General features: G+C 37.4%; 1 protein-coding gene across 8 annotated transcripts in view; it reads right to left on the reverse strand.

Annotated features, from left to right (window-relative positions):
- MAST3 (microtubule associated serine/threonine kinase 3) overlaps positions 1-23,842 on the reverse strand; it is a 190,940-nt gene that overhangs the window by 68,869 nt on the left and 98,229 nt on the right. For 4 of the 8 annotated variants that reach the window (XM_075204702.1, XM_075204695.1, XM_075204698.1 and 1 more), the window contains 9 exons: positions 11,509-11,597; positions 10,115-10,187; positions 8,109-8,129; positions 7,918-7,996; positions 6,626-6,783; positions 5,439-5,514; positions 2,896-3,105; positions 2,467-2,568; positions 1,016-1,148 (listed from right to left, as the gene is read on the reverse strand). In XM_075204702.1, coding sequence (XP_075060803.1) covers positions 1,016-1,148; positions 2,467-2,568; positions 2,896-3,105; positions 5,439-5,514; positions 6,626-6,783; positions 7,918-7,996; positions 8,109-8,129; positions 10,115-10,187; positions 11,509-11,597 — 941 coding nt within the window. The remainder of the gene's footprint in view (positions 1-1,015; positions 1,149-2,466; positions 2,569-2,895; positions 3,106-5,438; positions 5,515-6,625; positions 6,784-7,917; positions 7,997-8,108; positions 8,130-10,114; positions 10,188-11,508; positions 11,598-23,842) is intronic. The other 4 variants (XM_075204696.1, XM_075204701.1, XM_075204699.1 and 1 more) reach the window with 3 other exon arrangements.

Raw genomic sequence — 23,842 nt, forward strand, 5'->3', positions numbered from 1 at the left:
CCCAAGTGGATTCTGACCAGAAGTCTTAAACTCTATACAAAACTCTATTAACCCACATACTGTTTAAGATGATTAACAGAGGCACATAAAACAAAAAGTGCATATCAAGTAGAACTACAATAATATACATTGAGTAGCCAAGTTGGTAACAACTGAATAATGGCAACAGAACAGGAGGACCCAGAGCAGTGAACTACTACAGCGATGCTGTGGCAGAAAATGGCGGTCCCCATTGAGGAGAAACTGGCAAACTGAGGAGAACACGCCCCCACATGAAAAATCACGTTTCTGGACTGGCCTTTATAGCCAGGAAATGTCCTTCTCTTAGGCTCCGCCATCCCTTATGTCTGTAACCTGTCACGCGCCAATACCGTACGCTCCACCATGGACATTTGTATTGGCTCCCTTTTTCCTCTGTCAAGATGTTCCACAGCTTGACAGCATCCACACAGCCACCGAGCTGATCTGCTTTGACGGTCGTCCCCTCCCAAGAGCTCTGCTCATCGTTAGGGGACACACTGACAGCAGCAGGATACGGCGCTAATACGGAGAATAGCTTGTAGTCTGCAGGGGATAGGAAACCCTAACAGCTACTCTCCTGTGATCAGGAACGCTGGGTGAAGGTGACCGTCAGGCACTTCACACCCTGAGGGGCGTCCCTGATTAGTCAAAGTAAAAAACTTGAAGAAAACACAAGTAAAAAATATACAAAAATAAAACACTGAGCAAGAGCCCACAGAAATCAAACAACCTACTCCAGATGGCACTTTACTAAAACGCAGGATGGCTCAAGATGGGAGGCGCATAGTAGGGGGATGAGCTATCCATTCAAATAGTTTGAGTTTTAAAGTGTCTTCACCCCAGATACACCTACTATACCTATTGTTGCAGTGTCCCCCAATATCAGGAAAGAGAAATAACTTCTATAAGAATATACAAAATAAATTTAATTTAAAACACAATAATTGAATATAAGGATGATAGCACAGATCGTATCATCTTTACACAACCTCACCTTCCAATGGATCCTTTGCGAGTCCCAACTGGCTGATAATGTAGCGTGGAATATCAGTCTTTATTCCCTGGCCCTCCTTAGCATGACCTTCGGCGGCCTCTAACAGATGGTAAAACTGCTCTGGATCAAATTCCTGGACACACAAAAAATGTGCATCATTACTGAGCAAACCTAAAAACATCAACATTTTGTCTCCCAAATCGAGAGAACTTACATATATATTCTTAAAGAATCAAAGAACACATTTCAGAGCATGCAACATTTGAAAGCCAGAGAAACACTGGTGGCTAACTTAGAAGGCAAGAAATAATTTATTGAAGGATAGGTGAAATGTTACGTTAAAGAAAACAAATTTCACATGTTACAGTCTTGCCAAATATTCCCAGTGCTATATTTTTACTAATTGCAAGCAAAAATTTCAAGGAAGCTGTATTCAGAGCCTTCTATTTCACACATAAAATTATTTAAAAAAATCTAAATTAAACTAAAAGCTAGCAACACAAATCTTCAGCATAATATAAACCTTAACGTCTAAATTATAGGAGACAAAATAATAGAAACAAGTGAAACATCAGAGCAGATGACTTAACACAAGTCATTTTCTCCTTTGTATCATTGGGGAAGATAGGCATCAAAGCAGTGGACATTCTGGGAGTCTGGCAAATATTCCTGAACCCAAAGAAAATACAACACACTTTCTTTACAGCTTCAGAGCAGAAGAGGAAAATGTCAAATAAAAACCAAAAAAAACCCCCAAAAACTATAATAAATATATCAACAGAATTGAGGAAAAATTCTAATGCTACCTTATATCTAACGTATTCTGATGGTACACAGTTTGTAAAACCATGCCAAAATTTCGACATAGACAAACCTCTGGTACTTCAGGATGCCAATGGACAATTGGTAGCAGCCAAAAAACGTTCAGGAAAGAGAATGGATTATTATACACCAACATCCACATGTCCAACAGTTCCAATGACCATTGTTAACTGATCTTAATAAGACTATAAAAGGGTCTAAAACACTTCTTTACATAATAAAATGATGAATAACCAAAGTAAGCATGCAAATTGGGGGCAGACAATTGTTACTATACAAAATGGAAAAAAAAAAAAAATGAAATGAAAGAAATTAAGAGACTATAGAAGCAGAGGTTATATAAGTACTGGATGCACAATACACTTTATTATTCCTAAATTAGCTGCAGTAGACCAGCAAAAATTGATAAGATGGGTACAGCAGCCATCCACCCAGCCAGGAGCTCGCATTTCGTAGATCCAGTTACATCAACTGAATATCAACTCAAAATGTTACAAACTGAAGATTATAAAGTTTGTTAAGATGGCAGTTCTGTTGGTCAATAGGTTCTGTAACCATTGGTCCACACATGGTGGACATGCAAGATAAAAACCAAGGTGATAATATAGGCAGTATAATGACTGCATTACCAGACACTCGAGCAATCTTGCAGGGCGTGCGATAATCATCAGCAACTTTCTTGCTAGTTGGACAATGAATGCGACTTCCTCGCTTTCTGAGCGATCGTAGGCCTAGATCAAAAAGAAAATGTTATGATATACTGAGGTACTGTAATGCTGCTTTGTTTTGATTTTACACAGCTGCATGTGCTACTTTTTAAAATAAAACGGAGGAGTATCATCAGAAATTTTGAGCAAAGTAGCATACACATAGTCCTCCCACAGTCCCCAAGATGTTGTCATCGAATGGTAAGTCCATTATATGACAACATCAGTATAGAAGTAAAGCATTGTAACAAGCATAAGGTAAATTCATTTCTTGATAATTCCATTAGGCAAGTTTGCCTTTATAGTAATAAATTCCTCATTTGAATGCTAGCATTACACAAATACACTCACATCTTGTAACATCTTTTCCAGTTTTTCCTGCAACTCCACAAAGTATCTAGAAGTGACGAGAGCCCCCTTGGATTTGTCCAGACAATCTCGAGCCAGCTCAATGATCTGATGATGAATAAAGCCTAGTACACCATCAGCAAGAGGTAAAGTCCGATTGGTGGAGAAGTTTGTGATGATGTCTTCAAGTCTCTCCTCCATTTGTGCTGTGGCCTAAATGAAAGTAGGTCTAGATTAAGTACAAGCCACCAGATGAATGAGAAAGAAAATATGTCCTTATTTTTTAAATAATGACAACTAAACCCAAAAATTCACGTTTTTATACATGAGATATGCAGTTCAGGCTTACTCTGACAAACCACTACAGATCTGCTAAAATGCAAGGTGGGATTGAGGAACGTACCCCCTCCAGACATATGAAGCCACATCTCACATATGTATTATATTGGTTTAAGTAATGCAGGACAAAAAACAAACTGAAATTATAATGTCAATTTGCTGTGACATCACTGTCAAGTTCATGTATATATGGATCCATTAATCTACACAGTTATACAGCAAAAACCAGCAAGCTTGTCACTTATACTCTGTTGCTTTATAGTGATGTAGGATGGAGCAGCACCTCCCAGCTGGGAGTGCTGGTTAATTACCATTTAAAAATGGCATCTCAATCAAAGGATGCGTGGCAGCATCATACAATCAAAAGCCACAAAGCTCAGTAATTGCAGCTTTGTATTGGTCCACATGTCCCTCTGCAGCATCAAATAGCCTAGCTTTGAAACAGGATGGCAGACAATTGTCCAGAGCTCCTGGAAAATCAGCAGCATTGAGCTCTAATGAGGGAAGCGTTGAACAGGGGGCAAAGCTTGGAATAAAGGATTGCATGCTGCAATCTATCATATATAAATAAAATATAAAATTACAAAGAGGTGCGGTAAGAGGAAGGAGAGAATATGATGGACATTTTTAGTTAATAATAGATGCTTCAATTGTTTAAAGTATGTTGTTCAGCTTTGTAATACATAGTGGTAAATTTATCAAGCTGCGAGTTCAGAGGGGTTTGAAAAGTGGAGATGTTGCCCATAGCAACCAATTGAATTCCAGTTATCATTTATTTAGTACATTCTACAAAACGATAGTTAGAATCTGATTGGTTGCTATAGTCAATATCTCCACTTTTCAAACCCGCTGGAAACTAGCAGCTTGATAAATTTACCCTATAATGCATATTAATGTCAAACTGCAGGTTTATTAGCTTTTCTCTAAAAAAGATAATGTCAAATATACTAAGTATTCATTCCCATTTTACTCAAGCTCATTGCAGCATAAGTTTACACAGTTGTTGCCAATTGTTCCAATTGCACATTCCTGTGCACTATGGAACACCAGATCTTTTTGTAACAAACTTACATCCATCCACGATCTATTTATTTCTAAATCAGTCAATCTCCTTGCCATTACAGAAACATGGCTCACCTCTTCTGACACTACAACCCCTGCAGCTCTCTCCTATGGGGGACTCTTCCTCAGCCACATTCCCAGACCCAGAAACAGACAAGGTGGTAGAGTAGGCATTCTGCTCTCTCCAAGCTGCACCTTGCAAATAATACCCTCCCAACTCTCTCTCTCACTCTCTTCCTTCGAAGTCCACATTATCGATCTATTTTATCTTCTCCACATTCGTGTTGCTGTCATTTATCGCCCCTCCTCCCCCCCAGGTCCAGTTTCCCAATTCCTTGACAACTTTGCGGCCTGGCTTACTTATTTCCTATTCTTTGACCTGCCTACACTCATATAAGGTGATTTCAACATTCCCATTGATAATCCCACTGTCTCTTCTGCCACTAAACTTCTTTCACTTACTTCCTCCTTTGGTCTCTCCCAATGGACCTCATCCCCCACCCACTGTGATGGGTACTCCCTTGACCGTGTCTTCTCCCGCTACTGCTCCATCTCTAGTTTCTCCAATTTAGCCTTCCCACTCTCCGACCACAACCTCCTTTCCTTCAGCCTCACCTTACCTCATGCCCTTCCCCCTGCACCCAAATACACACAACGAAACCTAAGTACTCTTAACCCAATACGCTTCTCATTTTCACTAAAACAACCATTTTCTCCAATGATTGCATTGCTCTGTCCTTATCAGGCTGCCTCTTTCTAGAACAAAACAATGCAGCTCCAGCTACTACATATAATCTCCGACGATCCAAACCCCACCCATGGCACACCGAACAGACCCGCTAGTGAAGGAAGACTGTAGATCTGCTTGGCTCTACTCATTTATCCACAAAAAAATCTTAAATATATGAAAGTAGTCACTCCAACAGTTTGCTTAGTAACTATGGTTTAGTTTCAGTCTGCACCAGGCAGCAATACACTGACTTGCACTCAGAGGATAAAAGACGTAATAAGAAAAGGCATGGTAACAATGGGGCTACAATTACCTACTTTTCATTCATCTCATAGGTGATGGACAAAAATAACCTTTTACTGATTTGTCTACATAATGTTCTTGATACACGTAGTGGATTTCATGACACACTTACCTTGGGGAATCTTTCCTTGTAAACATGATTCATCATAATGATCTCGTTATCAAAGTTCATAGATGCTCGTCCAGGACTGAAAGGCAAAAACAACAATTTTTAAACTGGCCGCCTCCATGGATCTGCTTCAAATAACATTAAAAGTTTTGCTCACTTTATGGTGAAGAGTGAAATTAATAAAATTAATTTGTAATCAATTCCTCAATTAAAAAAAACCAAATGCAATTATTGTACGTATAAGCTGTATTTAGCACAAGCAAGCATTTAAGGTCCAACTCACTAAGTAAAGCTCTTAGGGGAGCTCCACCCCAGATCATGTTTCTGTACAAAGACCGTCTCCTTTCCATCACTCAGGCAGAGTTGCGGATTACCGCTTTCACAAAGGTGATGGATTCATGATGGTAGCACTTGATTGTAAGCGCTCATTAAAAGGACAGATCATTATTTTTTTTTTCCCTCCAGATTTTATACTTCTATATAAAGAATTGTGAGCTGAAAACTTGCACAGAATTAAAAAATTCATACCATCAAAACACCTATACAAATTAAGACTTTTCTGAAGAGAGTATGCAACATTGACTATGTGCTCCCTTAACAAGACTTGTCAGGAGGGTACACCAGTCTTTATTTACTGAATATAAATACAAAAAGAGGTTATTAATATACGTTATTAGACAATAAACATTTTGTATTTCTTAGCTTCCAAGTTTAGCTAGGAAAATTATCCATAACATTGTACGACCACCATGACACAGTCTGCTGGCCAGTGTGGTTCCTTTCCAGCCCTGGTACGCCTGGACTATTGGTAGGGGGGTATGCGGACAAGTTTGCTAATTATTTATTATTATTGGGCCACACTCATAAAAACATTGCATCTGCTTACTGAAGGCATAACACACAGCTTTCCCCATTCTGTGTTTAAATCCCTCCTCACAATTTTGTGAGTCACAGTTAAGCCAAGAAGTCAGGACTGCAATATAATAAGTGAGGGCCGAGACGTATGCTTAAAGCTCAATAGTTAGCAACTTTTTAAAGTAGAAAAGGGCAAAACGTCTAATAGTCATAACCAGAAAGGATTAGGTTTTACTGGGACAAATTATAGTGTCTCCATTTATTTAACTTTGACAGTACTTATACTATCCATAGTTTTCTTTTTTGCTTTTAAATGACATCAGGCAGTTTCTCACCTGAGGCTTCGGGAACGGGGACGCATGCATGGTGAACGCCTCCCCTCTTCATCAGTGACACTCTCAGTGCTGCGGAAATGTTTGGAGAGAAAGTGCAGCTCATCCGCGGTGGGCTGGAAGGGGAGCTGGTGCAGCCTCTCTTGGGAAGAGGAGGAAGACTGCAGAGACACATTAACAAGAGCATCATGAACTAATCTGTAAACCACTAGCATACAATGGTCTAAAGAAGCCTCAATGTACAATAATTATCTCCCGATACAAAAGAGGGGTCATGGGGCTCAAGACCAATACAGTCATGAAACTATTGTTGCGATGCCTGACACATGCTATGATAGTGTTAGGGGGATACGAGATTATCACTGACATTTTTTTTGTTACTTATGGCTTTGATATGGACTCAATGGGGAGTATTCAAATGTCAGCAAGTTGTTTTTTTTTAGCGTGTCAAGTCATTTTAACACTGTTTTTTATCATTTTCGAGCAGTTTAACTTTACCCGCAAATCAATTTCATTTTTAACGCTACATTTTTTTTCATGAAACGGTCCTCTCGCGCTCCAGCAGAAGGTCTACTGAAAGTATAGGGTGTGCGAGAGGCAGCCGTGTTAAAAGCTATTCAATTGTTTAACGCGGCGGGTAAAACAGGCAAATATGCTGTTTTTTAGCTCGCACCTCCTTGGGGTGTGTTAAAAATAAAAAACCTCTGAAAAGTATTTGAAATCATGTAAAAATTTTGAAAAAAAAGTTATGTTTATCACCAATGCCTAACTTGTGTAAGTTGATTTTCTTGTGAAAAAATATTGAAATAAGCAAAAACTATTAAAAAAACCATAAAAAATAAACAATTGAATACCCCCCAATACGTTTGCTTATTCTGTGAATTTCTCCAACGGTGAAGAGACCATACAGTTTTTTTTGCTGAACACACAGGACATATAGCTCCAAGGCTTTTCTGTTTACAGGCTGCATCCCCACCCATATGCAGACATGCAAAACCTGTTTAGAATACTTACAGCATGGCCAAAAATACTGTTGAAACATAAATAAAATCTGCTCTTAAGTTTATATATTACGACCATGTAGGTAAAACTATAGCCAAAAGCTAGATAATGAGGACATTGGGAAATAGTTGTACTAACATTTCCCAGTTAAACAATACTAATCCACTGTCACATAATTAGCAAATCTGAGAATGCTAAATAAGAATCCTTCACTTCTCAGCCATGTTTATTACAAAATGCACAGTAGCCAATTTATCATCTAAACAATAAAATATGTGATAGAAGTGTGTTACCGAGAGGGTTGAGCTTGGAGTGTTGGTGCCATATCCGGAAGAGGGGAGAGATGCCAGGGACCATCTACGGCCATCCGCTCTGAAAACAAATTATACAAGAAGCTTAAAAATCTGCAGGAGTACAATAATAAACAAAAATGCTGGTGATTATGATTAGTTTACAAGGTGTGCTATCATTTATGTGCGATTACCTGTCAGTGCGTGGTCCATGACTGCAAGCATCAGAGGGTTTAGGCAGAGAGAAAAGAGAAAAATCAGAACAGACTATAAACTCAAGCAATAAATGGCAGAAATAACCACAGAGCAGAGAAACAGAAATGCAAATATAATTGGTGGGCATACATAGATCATAATTAAGTCACTGGTTTCTGCCAGCTGTTGACTGGATATAATGACTATCGTAAGTGAATAAGGACGTAGTTTTAATGACTAATATGCCCAAATTACTATTAGAGGGTGAATCTGTTGCCTCTGCTTCCTTTGGTTTATTAAATATGTGGATATAAAAAAAAAACACCAAAACAACTCTTCACTGGTAGCAATGTTGTCATCGCCTCAATCATCACTGGTGCTATTTTTATATGTACAGAATAAGTTATAACAGGTCAGTGCAATGACAATCCCTAAATGGCTTATGGCAGCCTATGCCTTCCTATGATCTGCGTAGACAAACATTGCTTGTTCAGCAACAAGATTCTACCGGACTCCTCAGTTACTCAGGTGCTGAAGTGCTTATAAAAAAGTACCTCATGTCCAAAAGAGGCTTCACATTAATTAGAAAACACTCAGTTTATACAATATTTTCTTTGCAACTTTCAGAGCTGTGATTTAAAAACTAACGAGCAATTCTGAAGCTCCTGTGATGACACGCAGCAATTAAGGGGGTACACCATTGTCCCATCGAACAGAAATAGCTTCAGAGCATTTCGGCCTCTAAAAACGTGCAACAACGTCTAAGAGCAAATTTCTGCAAATGTAATTCATTTCCAGAAAATGTCCGCCATGTTATAGATATAAATTTAGTATAACAACATTTATAGCTTTACATTTGAAAAATAAAAATAGGGTTTATTTTCATTAACTTTGTCTCTCAGTGTTAGGTGAAATCTAACACATTTGTAACATGTAACAGAACCAAACACATATACTTCTTTTTAAAAAAAGGATATCATTCAGTATAATGTTCCCCTTTAGTGCTTCTGAACTAAAACAGTTTACACAATACAGGTACAGCTAGAAATAACAGACAACGAAAGCAAGCAAAGATTTCATATGGTTCCCTTTAATCCTGCTTGGTGAAAATACCCTGTCATTTATTGCACTGATAAGAAAGGGGATTTCATTCCTATGTAGTAAGAAGACTGACTAATAAATCAGTACTTTTACCGCGGAGAAACACTTGAAAGCACACAAATGCCCTTCACAAAATTCCTGATGCTTCAGATATGTCACTATTCTACGTAATGGATATGCTCATGAACATTGGTTGATTCCCACAAAATGGCTGCCTCAACTGCATGTAGGTGACAGATACACCTTAACTCCAATTGTCAGAGGTGACAAAATAATGGTGAACTCAGGAGCCAGTCAGTGATATCTAAGAGACAGCAGGATCTTTTAGGGAGCCAAGGAAGATGGGGATCTATTGACATGAACACAATTGACTTCCAAATGGTAGGTGCCAGCAGTATTTTGTTTTAAGGGCCATATTAATGTTAGAATGGTTCCAAATACTGTCAATGTAGTTTCAGTGTGTGATAGTGTGGTTGTAGAACAGGCACTTTAACACATAATATGGAATGTTCTTTGGCTTGAGCCCCAAATTTTAGTGAGCCATTGTTCTGTGACGCCAGAAGAAGCAATTCCTAATATAAATGTATTGCTTGTTGGAAAAATCACAGGATCCCAAAAACAGATTGTGAGACCTCGCTTGGAGTCAGGACCCACAGTATGCATACTACTGGTATATAGCATTCCGGAGCTGAATGTTTGCCTTCTCAACACATTGGCTTAATTAATATTTTTCTACTTTTATTGCAGGCATACAACAACGAATCATATTCACACCCATTGGCTGCATAAATAATTAGCTGAATAAAATAAGACAGATGGACACTGCAAATTTTTGTGCCGATAGGTGATCTATTTTAAATTCTGATTAAATTAAAACTTAACTGTAACTTAAAATGATACCTACCTACGAGCAAAAGGGAAGTTAACAGATGCACTAGTAGAGAAATTTCTTGGACTATCCAGAGGACTGCTTCCTGCTATCAAAAGAAACACAAAATGAGAAAACTTACATTATCTCTAGATGACTAGAAAAATGGCATATATGATAGGATACATGCACTAACAACCATAGCTGACAACATGAAACACAGTCCCACAAAGTTTAGTGTTCTGTGTGTAAATGTTAATTGACTTTTATTAGGACTAAAAAGTTAACGGTTTCCAAGGAATAAATAACTGGAGAAAGTATATAAAAAGGATACATACAGTCTATTTAAAGGTGACCCGTCATGAGATCAATGTAAAACATTTCCAAGTATGCCACAGATGTTTATACAAACAGCATACCTGACTTGTGAATTCCAACTACACAAGAACTGGTATCATTTTTTCTAAAATACGACTGCATTATGATTTTATAAAACCAGACGCCAGCAGTGGCCTATTGAGAATTCTACAGGGAGGTATGCTGGGTGTGTGGAATAGAACAGTTTACATGTACAAGGTACATAAGGAAGAAGTTGTATTCACTCCCTCGGTATTGTACAAAGCCTCTGTCCTCTCATGCTACTGACAGCAGTCTAACAATGCATGGCCGCCATTGCTAAACAGGCTCCTAGCTTTGTTGATGCTTGGAATCAATTCCCTGCTCTCTCTAAATGTACCTTGAACTGAATTATCCAAAGCATATTCAGAGTGGGTGGATCCTACTTGGCAATGGCATTTGCTGTGCTATTAAATATATCCTGGGAGCACAATGAAAGCCCCTGCTTTTCAGAATACCTCAAAAGGATAGTGGGACAGAGAACCCCCTTTTTAAAGTTGCAAGATTTCCTCCATCATAAGCACACATATGTATGCATGACGTGATTAACGGCAGAAAATCTGGAATTATCCCGAATTTATGGATAACGTCAAATTATGCCCTTTTTTTTCATCAGGACATCTACAACAGTTCTAGAGTTCGAGTTGGTAGCTTTTAGATGACTAAGGTACGTCATCATAATTTATTTATAAGGCGCCAGATCCGTAGCACCGGACAACCATGGCAAAGATATATAGGAATACAATAAGCATTATAACAGACACATCGATAGAATCAAGCTTCATAACACAAACATGGGAGCTTACAATTATAGCTAGCATGGACAGAGATACGAAAACCATGCGTATCAATATACAAACAACAAAAAAAATCAGCATCAGATTGACATCAGGGATGTACAAGGTAGATAAACATGAGACATTGGGTAGAGAGGACCTGGTAAATGAGAGCTTACATTATAGATAAATTATAGAAGCACAAACAATTACATCGACATACAAGTTTCAGAAAGATAGACACATTCCAAAACATACCTGTGGGTACAGAGAGTGGGGATAAGGGGCGTGACAGCGTTGGTGATGGTGACCCCACAACCAAGCTCTTTCTGTTGCTGCTTCTACAGCTGGGGATAGAAAGCACATTATTTTACTTAATTCAGACGGTATTATGGTGTATTAAGGAAACAAATAAAAGCTAAGGTGTCATGGATAAAGGTTCAAACGGAGTCTTGAAAGTAAAAGAACATGCTTTATTTTCTATTAATATTACCAATAACCATTTTCAAATAGAATACCATTTAAACACATAGTATACCACAAATAAAAAGACAATTCTAGATACACCTTACCCAAAGCAATTTGATTTCAGGGTCAGGAGTATAATATCATAACACAAAAAATACATATATCCTATCATTATTTAGAACACAAAATCTAAAAAATAAATAAATAAAAAAAAAAATAATTCAGAGCTTTAGGTCTTCTTTCATCTAGAGCATCTGATTTTAACTGCATTTTAAGGGTGTTTAAAGCATATAGGTCAGTGTAGGACCTGCATATAATGAGGTGCCCTTGATGTTGGGATGCAGGCTTAAATATTTTGATCAAAATATGAACTAATACCTCATGTTTTCATTTTTCTAGATACACACAGATGTGCAGTGTGAAGGATAAGCGCTGACAACGGTCTTTTTGTTTTGTATAGATGTATGGGCATTTATATTGCCATGCAGCTGGTACCATATACAATATAGAATATACCGAGCGCAGGCTTGTTTTTTCTCTTTTTTTCCCCTCTTCTTTCATCTAGTTTGCTCTGTCACTGTAAGACACAGATTCCTAAATGGCCATGGGAGGTCTTATGTGGAAGACTACATCATCCTGCCTTGAACTCTCCAGCATTTTCAGAGTGATAATCAATCACACCATAACGTCCCAAAAATTATTGGAAGTGCCTCATTTTATAGTGGATAATCTTAAACAGATATATCTGTCTCCCAGTATATAGCAGATGACAAAAAGTCCCAAAACACTGCAACAGCGATTACTCCCGACAACAGGAAATAAAAGGAACATCTACCATACATATGAGACGACTATAGGAGAGCATGCATGTCATTGTATACATTTAAACACAAAAGCACCATGAATGGCCCCAGTGGGAAAATAACGTATATATAATCATTTCAAAGGGCAGTTCTATGGTTCTCTTTATAAATCCAGATTTCTGTATAACTAAGCTTGTTGAACTGCAAAAAAAAATCACAGGACAAGTAAAATTTTCGCAGCATGGGACACCTTTAATATAGGTAAGATTAATTCCTATGAAGAACAGCCAATAATACACATGAACACTCTGTGGAATAATCATGGTGGACCATGGACACCAAATGCACTATTCTGTTGCATTCTGGAGCCTGTCCTACATTTACAATTAATCTCATCCATGTGACACTTTTCATTATTCTAGATACACAAAATAAAACAAAAAGGTACACTTAGGTGAAAGTCAAAGCAATGTATTGGACAAAAAAAAAATTATAAAATAAGTGTTAAATAAGCAGTGCATTAAAAAAAAAAAAACATAAAATGTTTTATACACAAATACCACAAACACTAAGTTTGTATTGCTTTAACCCTACTTCGCATCTTATTTATTTTGAAAACCGTACAATGGTCACGCAAAAGCGCATGAGGACAATTTTCTAGCTTTCAGGCCCCCAGAGTCTAATTGCTACATTGTGTGCAAAAGCAGGCAGAATGGCTCAAAATGAACTACACTAATTAACGATGTGCCATCTGATTGTAAATGGCCCACAGTGCATGTACCTTCTATTAACAATGTCTCCATAACAATTACATCTATATAACATATGCATAGTGGTTTTTCCTTTTCATGAATCTTTGATCATCCACAGGTGGTGCTTATGAATTGTACTCCTACCAGTGAGGAATCAGAAATGCAAATGGAAGTTCAGCACATGGGGCAATACACCATCATTTATTCATTGATGTCTTTTCTTAAGTATTGCACAATTTTTTGGATGATTATGATACATATTTATTTTATAAAGTCTTCCTATATCCAAAGTGTACTCTTGTAACACATATCAACACCAACCAAACACTGCCTTTAGTGAGCAATGTTATCTTCTACTGAGATGAAAGTACTCAGGCTTTTAATTTATTTTAGAGCATTAAGGGCACGAAGACAGCACTGCCTCACAATGTGTAACATATGGGGCTTCTGTTAAGAAACATGTGGCTTCCAACAGGAATGGAGTAGAAATACAGCAATCCTGTCAGGTTTTTTCTTAAAAAGAAAGAACCCTCACAAAATGTCTGATTTGTAGCAAACAAAAAAAAAATTATATAGATGCAAAAATGTATATAGTTCCTAAAATGGTTCTTTTTCTGTCAAAGAGAGGGCATATTGTGTGGGAATTCCTTTAATCACCACAGTGTATCGCATATTATTTTTGAAGCCCATTTCCTGCCATGTGATAAATGCCTTCTCCTCAGTAGAAAGTATCACAGAGCAAAAAGTCAGAGGCCTATCCAAAAGGGACATTATAATGAAACAAAAAAATATTTGAAACAAAAGTCTAAGAGTCAATAAAAAAAATTAGATTATAATATTTTATTAAAATATAAAGCTGAATAAAAGTACGGCAATTTGAATGAACATAGTCAATGTACAGTAAGAGCACGCAGAAGGTGCTCCAACACAGACGCGGTCGATTCAAGTCTTGTGTTCCTCTTAAGTACGTGGTTTTTAGCAGGTGTAAATGCTGACCGACACAGCATTGTCTTTGTATTAAGAACTACATGTATGGTTTCCAGAAGATAGTACAGAATGTGTTTATGCAAGGAAGATAAACTAAAAATACAGATAGTATTCACAGTACGCAATTTTTTTTTATCAATGATTGCATAATATTAGTAATTAAGAGTTATTCATTTATTTTATAAAAAATTAATTTTGCTTGCATTCTGAGCAGACTTTATATTGCACATATGCATGTGTGGAGCCTGCACGCTGTTGTGTGTGTATACATACAGCAAGTAACATTTAGTCAGAGCGTACTTCTACCCAGAATCAAATGGAAACGACTCGAGAGCCACTTATATTTGAATATGGTTGGAAATACGCTCAAGATCTGTGCTCATTTTTTAAACGCAAATTGTGTGCAGGTCGTGGCTGAAGATAAATCAGGTCCAGTAGGAGCAAATCTTAACTAAACTAGCGATACAAATGTACAGCTTAAAACAAAAATAAAAGGAGTACCCGTTAATACAAATGTTTGCAAAGGTATAGCCTATGTTTAAAATTAGTGCTAACTTTACATAGACAATTTGCAAACAATGCCTTATATATTGCTAGCAAAACTTTTTAAAAATAAAAAAAGACACCTAGAAAGTAAAATTAAAATGCAAATGCTTTTTAGATGCTTTTTTAGGTCAATGAAACAGACTATTATGAAATATCAAATATTTTGATATATAAAAACAAAAAAACAAAGACAAAATGCTGTGTTTAAAAAGTATGAAAAGCGTTAGTGAGCCCTAAGTGTGCCTGTAGTCACTGACTACGGTGGGTATTCAAAACAGCAAATAACTAGTGTATTTAGAAAAGTTAAATTACCATTAATAAAGCTCAGCATGGCAGTTGTCAGGTTTATTATAGTAAATTATAGTATGTGCTGAACCCCCCTTGTTTCAGTTAATATCCTGTATCACTTTATTATGCTTTTTGGCATATATTGCCGACATATTCCACAGGGCTGTACAATCAGGGAGAACAAATTAAACATAACATAATTAACAGTAAAGCAACAAACAATAAAACTGGAGAGTTTGTATTTTACCAAGGATCCTTAAAGACTGAATTTGTCTTGTGCTCCTTAAAGACCTAATTTTGATTACCATTTTCTGACTGTCTCATCCAGTATACGAAGTTTGTTTGATATATGCTATTGATTTTAAATATTTTATTATTTTTTGCTTTAATAAAAATTGTTATGAGCGCTCTCATTTTGTTATGTCGTCTATGTGATGCGTAGGTGTTGAGGGTCTCAGTAGCCCTTATTTTTGAGAGCTGCAGAGTTGCAATGGGCATTACTGTGTTAATAAGCAGAATATAAGGTAAATTGATAGAACCTGATTGAATATATTATTTTGCTGAAGTGAGACGGCCCTGCTCAGTAGAACTTAAAATCTAAGGTAGATGAGGGAATAAGATATAAGGTAGAAGTGCTTGCTTTGTACAGTATGTAAATTACAGAAATAAGCAATGCCAAATGTTAAAAAAAAAAAAAAAAAGCTGTATCTGTCTCTATGCAAGCACAGAACAAAATGCATTGGGGACTTGGGAAGGAAAGTGTAGTGTAAAAAGGTTCTGGACGGTATGTGGAAGTGATGGGAATATATTACCAAAGTGCATAGCTAATTTAATCATTCATGAAGAGATATGTTTTCAGGGCACACTTGAAACTTTGAAGGTTAGGATTTAGTCTAACTGGAATGTTCCACCTCAGCCAGTATGGGTGCAGCATGGTAGACGTCTTTTAGCTTAAAGTGTGAGCTGGTGATAAAGTAGAATGATTGGTGTTGATTATTGGCACACTGAGAGCAGAGCTAGAGAGGTAAACAGAGATAAGAGTGGAATTGTGGAGCGCTTTGTAGAGAACCAGAGCTTTATATTATATCCCAGATGAAATATGCAGCAAGTGCAGCGATTGCAGTTACCATCGATAGAAGAGATGCCAGTTTGATTACTAGAAGGCAGATTTATAGAGGGGTTACCATAGCGTAACTTAATGTTTTAGTGGTGTCATCTGTGAGGTATGTAGTTTTGAGGTGGAGCCAACCTGACTTTGCAAAGGATTGAAGGTGGACAGTGAAGGACAGTCAGAACCAAATACATGTATAGTTATTTCAGGGGGGTTTTGCTACTGGAAGAAACAAGCAGATTACACAAGGTAAATAGTGTTAAAGAAGGAGAGGGTTTATGGTAGGCACTGTAGACTACAGTGCATTCACAAAGGTTTGGTACCAAAAGCCGAACTTGTTGATTGTTTTTCAGAGGTGAGAAGTATAAGGAAATAACAATTAGGGTTCCAGAATTAAACCCTGCAAATTATAGAGGAAGTGGCAAAGAGGAAGAACCTTCAAAAGAGGCTCTAAAATAATGCTCAGAGATAAACAATGACAGTCCTTAAAACAAAAACAAGCTAAAGATTTATGTAAACATATATATAGTATGGATGTTCTATTGCTATAAAAGGTTTATGGGGCAAAGATGCAGGACTATTAAAAGAATTGTAATAAATAATAACATTTGTGGTGCCGGCTGCTATTATTTTGCAAATAATTATTTATTATATTTACAAATAAGTTCATCTACATGTGTATATACATGCAAACTAAAAGGAGTATTTCATTAGCGTTGTACAAAATGCATAAATATCCTATAGCCCACAGAAACCAGGTATTAGCTTAGATCCATGTGGTGTGAACTAGTCTTTAGAATTAAAGCAGGTGTTCATCAGGCTGCTATAGGCCGCTGAACATTTGTGCTGCTAGTATGATACGGTTCTTAAATAAACATTAGACAGTTGATTTTCAGAAACAGTAAAAGAGATTTAAAGATGATATCCACTCAGGCAATTAGCAAGGAGGGAAATCCAATGTCTGGGACAGTTTGGGGGGATACAACATTTTTAAATATGAATGACTACTGAAGTAAAAGGGTAAACGTTTGAGAAAGAGCTGGATTGGGCAGTACGGTGGCACAGTGGCTAGCATTGCAGTCTGGGGTCATTGGTTCGCATCTGACCAGGGCTTTATCCGCACAGAGTTTGAATAGTGTCCCTGTGTCCATGTGCGTTTCCTAAACCATGTCTTAAATAATTCATATTTTTATAGGAGGGCTTAGCTGTGCAACCATGGGGAGTGCATTTATGGAGTCACTGAAAGAAACTAGTAAAAACCTGCTTTTTAAACACTAGTGAGTAAGGGACCTTAAACAAAGGTTGATAAAAAAAATGACTTGGTTAACAAGTGTGGATTCCCCCATTGACGGAAATTTTAAAGACATTGGACATATAAAATCATGAGTGAGGTGACAAATTAAATTAAAAACTACACATTTCTGGCAACAAATCCAAGTGGTTAGTAATGTTGGCCTCTGCAGCTAAAATAAGAATATGAACTTAAATATAAGGACGCAATCTTCTCCACAACAGAATGCTCTGCATTTTGCATGTTCTGACTTTCCAATAAAATGATTTAAAACATTTTTAAAAAAAAAAAAAAATCTAAAACAAAGGGGGTATTCAATTGTTGCCGTTAACGCTCTCAAACGAGCGCTCTAAAAATATTAGCGTTAATACGGTAATTACTCGCTAAATTTCATCTCGTATGAAATTCAGCGAGTAAACTACCGTATTAACGGTATTTACGCGCATATTACCGTATAAACTGTAATATTTTTCGAGCGCTCGTTTTTTTTTATTTTAGCGCGTTAAAAGCAACAATTGAATACCCCCCAAAAAGTAAAAAATAAACAAAAACAAAAGAAACAAAAAAAATTAAACCAGGTAAACTGTTACATTATTTTCTTTCCAGATGTTCACTAGGAGCACAAAGAGCAAGGGGATTGTCTATTCTCAAGTCCAAACCATCTGTTGTTGGTTTATCAATAGTAAATTTTCCTTTGTAGGTGGTTAGAGTGTTTTTCACTTTTAAATAACATCCCTAACTCAGTTACTAAAGTCAGGCCCTTGAATAATTCACTTTCAGGCAACATTGCTGCACACATTTGTTTTGTAACAACATGTAATAAAGCAATAGACTAATTACAAATTAGTGAGAGATTTTTATTACACAAATAAATAAAACAATGAACCTGCTGATTCTGGAAAGGGAAGTCATTTTTATCTATTTTAAAAGATAAATTACCCTTCCCAAGTTGTAGAAGAAGCAACTTGAGGTTGAGTGCTACTGCACTTGGTACTGTCTAATAGAACAGATATATCTAATGAACTGGTGAGGTGGGAATCAGGGATTAGTGACCACAACATCGGACTTACATCTGGAGCTACAAAAACTATGACTTTTAGAAGGACAAAGTTTGACCTGCTCTGTGAAGCATTGAAGCTTGTACAGTAGACTAGGAAAGTATACACTTAAATAAAAGTATATAGACTTAATAGGGCAGGGGAAGGGGAGGGTGTCAGAGGGATGAGGCGTTTTACGCTGACTTCTCACTTTTTCAGATACTTCTCCACCCCTGCATTATTGAAATAAAAGGTATGTGCCACACATATGTAAAAAATTTAAATATCAGATTACGAAAGACAAACTGAAAAAGCGATTGCAAAAGATTGTAAGGCTCATTCCAAAATGGATGAACTCTGTATAAATAGTAAGAAAAATCAAAACTTATAATACTGAGCGACTAAATGTTATAGTAGGAAAAAAATTGTAGAATATAATGGAAAATCTGATCTTTTCAATGTTTTTTTTCTGTCTGTAGTCAGAAAGGAGGAAAAAGTACCAAGAAAGGTTATGTAGCAGTAGCCTATGCACACCATTGAATGTTACCCTGTCTAACACGAAAGAAGGAGCTGTTATACCTATATAAAAGTAAGACAGATAAAGCACCTAGCCCATGTGGCATCCACCTGTGTGCTAAAAGAACCAGGTTTTGTAATTAATAGAACACTATTTCCTATATTGATGGACTCCATCATAACATGGCCAGCGCCAAAGGAGTGATGGAATGCAGATGCGGTCTCCAACAACTAAACCAGAACCAGGAAATTAGACCTGCAGGTCGGGACTTCTGCCATTGGTAAATTATTCAAGGAATTCTGAGGAATGAGATTTTGAAATATATTGTAGAAGGAGGCAAGTTTAAAAATGGATCTTGGTATAGATGTAATAAATTTGTAATTTGTGAAAACGGTCAATACTGTCCCACATAGAAATCCAGTACAAAAGAGAAGTACTAAATCTAAGGAATAAGAATGTACATGGGCAGAGAACTATTTGAAGTTATTTAGTGGACAAGGAGAGTACCCCCAGGAACTCATCTTCCTCAAAGACTCCACTCCACTTATGAAGCAGCTAGACCTTTGTGGACACTAAAAGACTGCTTAAACTTTAAGAAACAAACTTGTGTTATAATGAACTTTAATAGTCCTCTATATAACATATCCTCATTTTATTCACAGCATTCATTCCCTAACCTCTGTAACTATCCTGTCCCTATCACGTCCTATTCCCCCTGTGCGCCATATACCCAATAACTTTCTCTACTACTTTCACTCCTTGAAGGCTCCAGACTACCTTCATAAGGGTATTTATGGCAGCAGTCCAACCACCCTTTCCCAAAATCTGTCTTAGGAGCGCCAATTCCCCAGAAACCTAAATTGCTCTTGCTACAAAGGATATAAAAAACAAATAGTAGTTATAAATGGAACATATTCAGATAAAGATATTAGTAATATAATCACAGATAAGGGCAGGTCGTAAGTAAAATGAACCCAGGGAATCTTTAATCAGACCGGTCCATAGTTATTAAAGAAGCTCTAGGAATTGTAAGCGGAAAACTATTGTCCCAGGGTGCAGCTTTGCTGTGCTACAGCACCATGGCTGCAACTTAGGGGCATGTTGTTCCGAAAGCATAGGCTTCTAGTTGGTCTGTGGGAGTCATACCCCACTGAGGCAGTCATATTTGGTTGGTTAACACTATTAACTAGCCAAATATTGTAGGCACTGGATAACAGTAGACTGCTGCTCTCAGGGCCACTTTTAGAAATGATGGCGTCTAGGGCAGAGTTTAAGCTTGAGGTCCCCTAATGCATAGCTGTCAATGGTCACCACAGACTAGCATACTTTTCCACAACAGGTGAAATGTATTAAATAAAATCCACTTTAAAAAGCTAGAATGCATTATCATGATGGCCATTATACAACATAGCCCTCCTGTTTCCAATATACAATACAGAGCCCACACCTGATATTATATAGTACTTCGCTTTCAATGATAGATATAATGCACACAACCCTCTGTGATTTCCCTTTACATAGTGTAAAATCCTGTTATACCCATTATAGAAGGCACAGTCCTACGTGATGTCACTTACACAATGCTCAGTCCCTGTAATGTCCTATATACAAGGATCTGCCCCTTGTGACGGAGAGGCCCCTGTGATTCTACTTTTACAACGCACAACGCCTCTTCTAAGTTCTTTATATATTGCACATTCCACTGTGATGTACCTTATTCAAAAGCCCAATCCTTATGTGTTGTGCAATACAATGCTTACATACACCCCCTAACACATGACTTATCTTTATTGTGCTGACCATAACAGATACACAGTACAGGTTAGGGGACCTGTGATGTTGACTGTATTACTTAATTCACATATAGCAGGCAATGCAGCAAATGACAATGTTGCTGGCTGACCACGGGGACCAGCACTGGACCCAGGCCAATTTAAATATTTTTATTAATAACTTCTTAGTTATAAGTTGTGGCCTAGAAAGTAATGTGCCCGCATTTGCTGACGATAGGAAAATATGTAGGGTTATTAGCACAAAGCAGGATAGTAACTTACAAACTATGCTCTGTAAATGTTAGATTACATTTAATGTACATAAATGTAGATTTGTGCATCTTGGCCATGGTAAAAAAAAAAAAAACTATGCTATTTAGACACTAAATGGAATACAACTCTGGAAAACGGAGATGGATATGGAGTTAGGCATGCAAGTTGAGATGACCCAGTTAAAATGTTTAAATATATTTGAGGTCAATACAAAGATTTGCTTAACAAATGTTTCCAAGGACCAAACAAAGGACTAGGGAGCAGGCACATATTCCCTCTCTGTTTATATTACCCTGTTCCCAATTGTAAAGCACTACGGAATTTGCTGGTGCTAGATAAATAAATGATGATGATTATGATGATAATCATGAAAGGTTCATCAATTGTGAATGGAAGAAAGAGTTTCATCATTAACACAGAAAGGGCTTCTTTACTGGAAAGATGGTTAAGCTGTGGAATTCCTTACCAAATGAGGTTATAACTGCAAATTCAGTCATAATTTAAAAACAAATTTGTAGCCTGATTTTCTTTCTTCCTGTGAGGCTAAATTGGCAACTGTCACACTGGGGGTTTTGTTTTTACTTCCTCTGGATCAATGCAATTAGAATTTATGAAAGGTAGAAATATTGACCTGCGTCTTTTTTACATATACAAAATATGTAAGGATGATGTGGTAGAGGCTTCCCGGGAAGCACTGGAACATATTTTGATACAAAGGGGTTAAGGAAAATATTGCTAAAAGAATTCCGGTCATTGCAAAGACAAATTTGCAATCACTGATAAAAGTCAACAAGTCTTAGGGGCAGATTCGATTGGCCGTGTTGTTCTTTAGAACGACGTGGCTGGGTGTTACTACGGTATTTTCTCCACTGATATTTGCTTGCTGCTGTCTGAGCCGCGAAGGAAAATCAGCAGAAATTTTCTGTCAAATCCCATGGCCACGCGGCCCTTTAGTGTCACTAAACTAGGAATAAAACTTGATCTAATATGATGTCATAGTAATAACAAAAAAAAAAATTATTACTGCATGCATAACAGATTTTTAGTAATTTATTTTTTATTGAAGCCTTAGGTGCGTGCTTTAATTACCTACTTCAATGCAGTGACTTTGGACCCCTTTTCTAAAGGAAAAGGGCCCTGTTTATCCCCATCCCCTGTAGCCATAAGGCCTCACTGGGGGAACAAGGGTCTTCAGACCCCGCTTTGCCGAAGATGGGATGGGTCCCTTGATATCCCTGACCCCTCAAACCATAAGGCCCTTTAGGGGACAAGAGTCTTCAGGCCCACCTCTGCTGCAATGCTCAGTTGGACCCCTTTCTCCCATAGGTCTGCCGAAGCTTTAGCAGGGGAACTGAGTTTTCAGCTACCCCCAGAGGGAGGGAGCCTCCAATAATTTGAGGAGAGGGCTGCTCATAAGTGCCTCGGCCAAACCCCTCAAAATAGTGCAAGAAACACACAAAACATAAGAAAGTGCATAGAGCAAAATAGTGCTAGTGTCAACAAGTTATAAAAAAAAAAAAATACAAAAATGCCAGAAAGCCCCAGCCTTAAGTCGGGAATGTATAAAAGTGTTTCCTGCCAAGACAAACGTCCAAGGAGAAAAAAAAAGAAAGTATTGCCAGAAAAAAAACTTTTGGTACCTTGAACCAAAGGTATTGGTGAAGCCATTAGTTACTTTGTGACTATGGTGCCCATGTCTCAGAACTCATAGCATGATGGAGATATTAGGCCATCCACACTAGAGCATACCCAAATAAGGTATTTGCTTTTATATTGAGAGATTAGCCAGCATAAACAGTCAAGCTTACAATCACAAGGACAGTTTGTAGGGCATGAACAGGGCTAGATCCCAAAACCATCATATGCAGGACGAAACCTCTCAGTGAATGACTAATGTTCTCCATTGTGACACAAATTCATGCAGCGCCCCATGTAACATAGACCCATAGCATGCCCATCTATGTAGGGTTTTTTGACAGAGGAACAATGGCCAGCGCTTGGGTAATAAGTGCTGGTCATATAACAGACTGGTGACTAGACAATTATATGCTGGTGATTATGCATATCACTAAAAGAATTTTGTTGCCAAACAGAATAAATTGAGCTTTGGCATGCATTTGTATATGTAAATTTATGTGAATTAAAAACAATATAAATTAGTATGCAGAAAAACACATTTTATAGTCTTGACACACCATCAGTACTACTCCTACTTAATGCAGCAATACCACATAGATTTTTTTCCTTAACTATTAAGTTAAGTACTTTTTAAGTATGCATCCTACATTCATTTTTATTAGCTGTTCTGCTACAAATCTTAATGTCCTTTTCAAAACCTTTCTGCATGCCACTCACACACATCATGTCATGTGATGGCCGAGGAGAGAGAAGGAGGGCAAGAATTTTACAATGTACAGATAGATTGAACTCAGAGAAGCTTTCCAAAGCACCTCTGCTCACTAGAGATGACTGTGGCTGCAATTGTCACACAACACTGTGGAAACTATGCATAGCTATAAATCACTAGTAGCACACCTACTTACTGCTCACCAAAACTATAGGCAACACGAGAAGCAAGCCAAGCCAAAAAATTGCCCATACCACAATTATTCCATTTTTTTTTAAATTAATACAAGGCCACAAAAATACAGAGGAACCAACCACTATAACATGCTATTATATATAGCACATTACAACACTACATATCTGGAAAGCAGGACAACAAAACTAAAAACAGACGTGCCTCC

Source organism: Mixophyes fleayi, chromosome 1, assembly GCF_038048845.1.
Source record: "Mixophyes fleayi isolate aMixFle1 chromosome 1, aMixFle1.hap1, whole genome shotgun sequence".
Taxonomy (NCBI): domain Eukaryota; kingdom Metazoa; phylum Chordata; class Amphibia; order Anura; family Limnodynastidae; genus Mixophyes; species Mixophyes fleayi.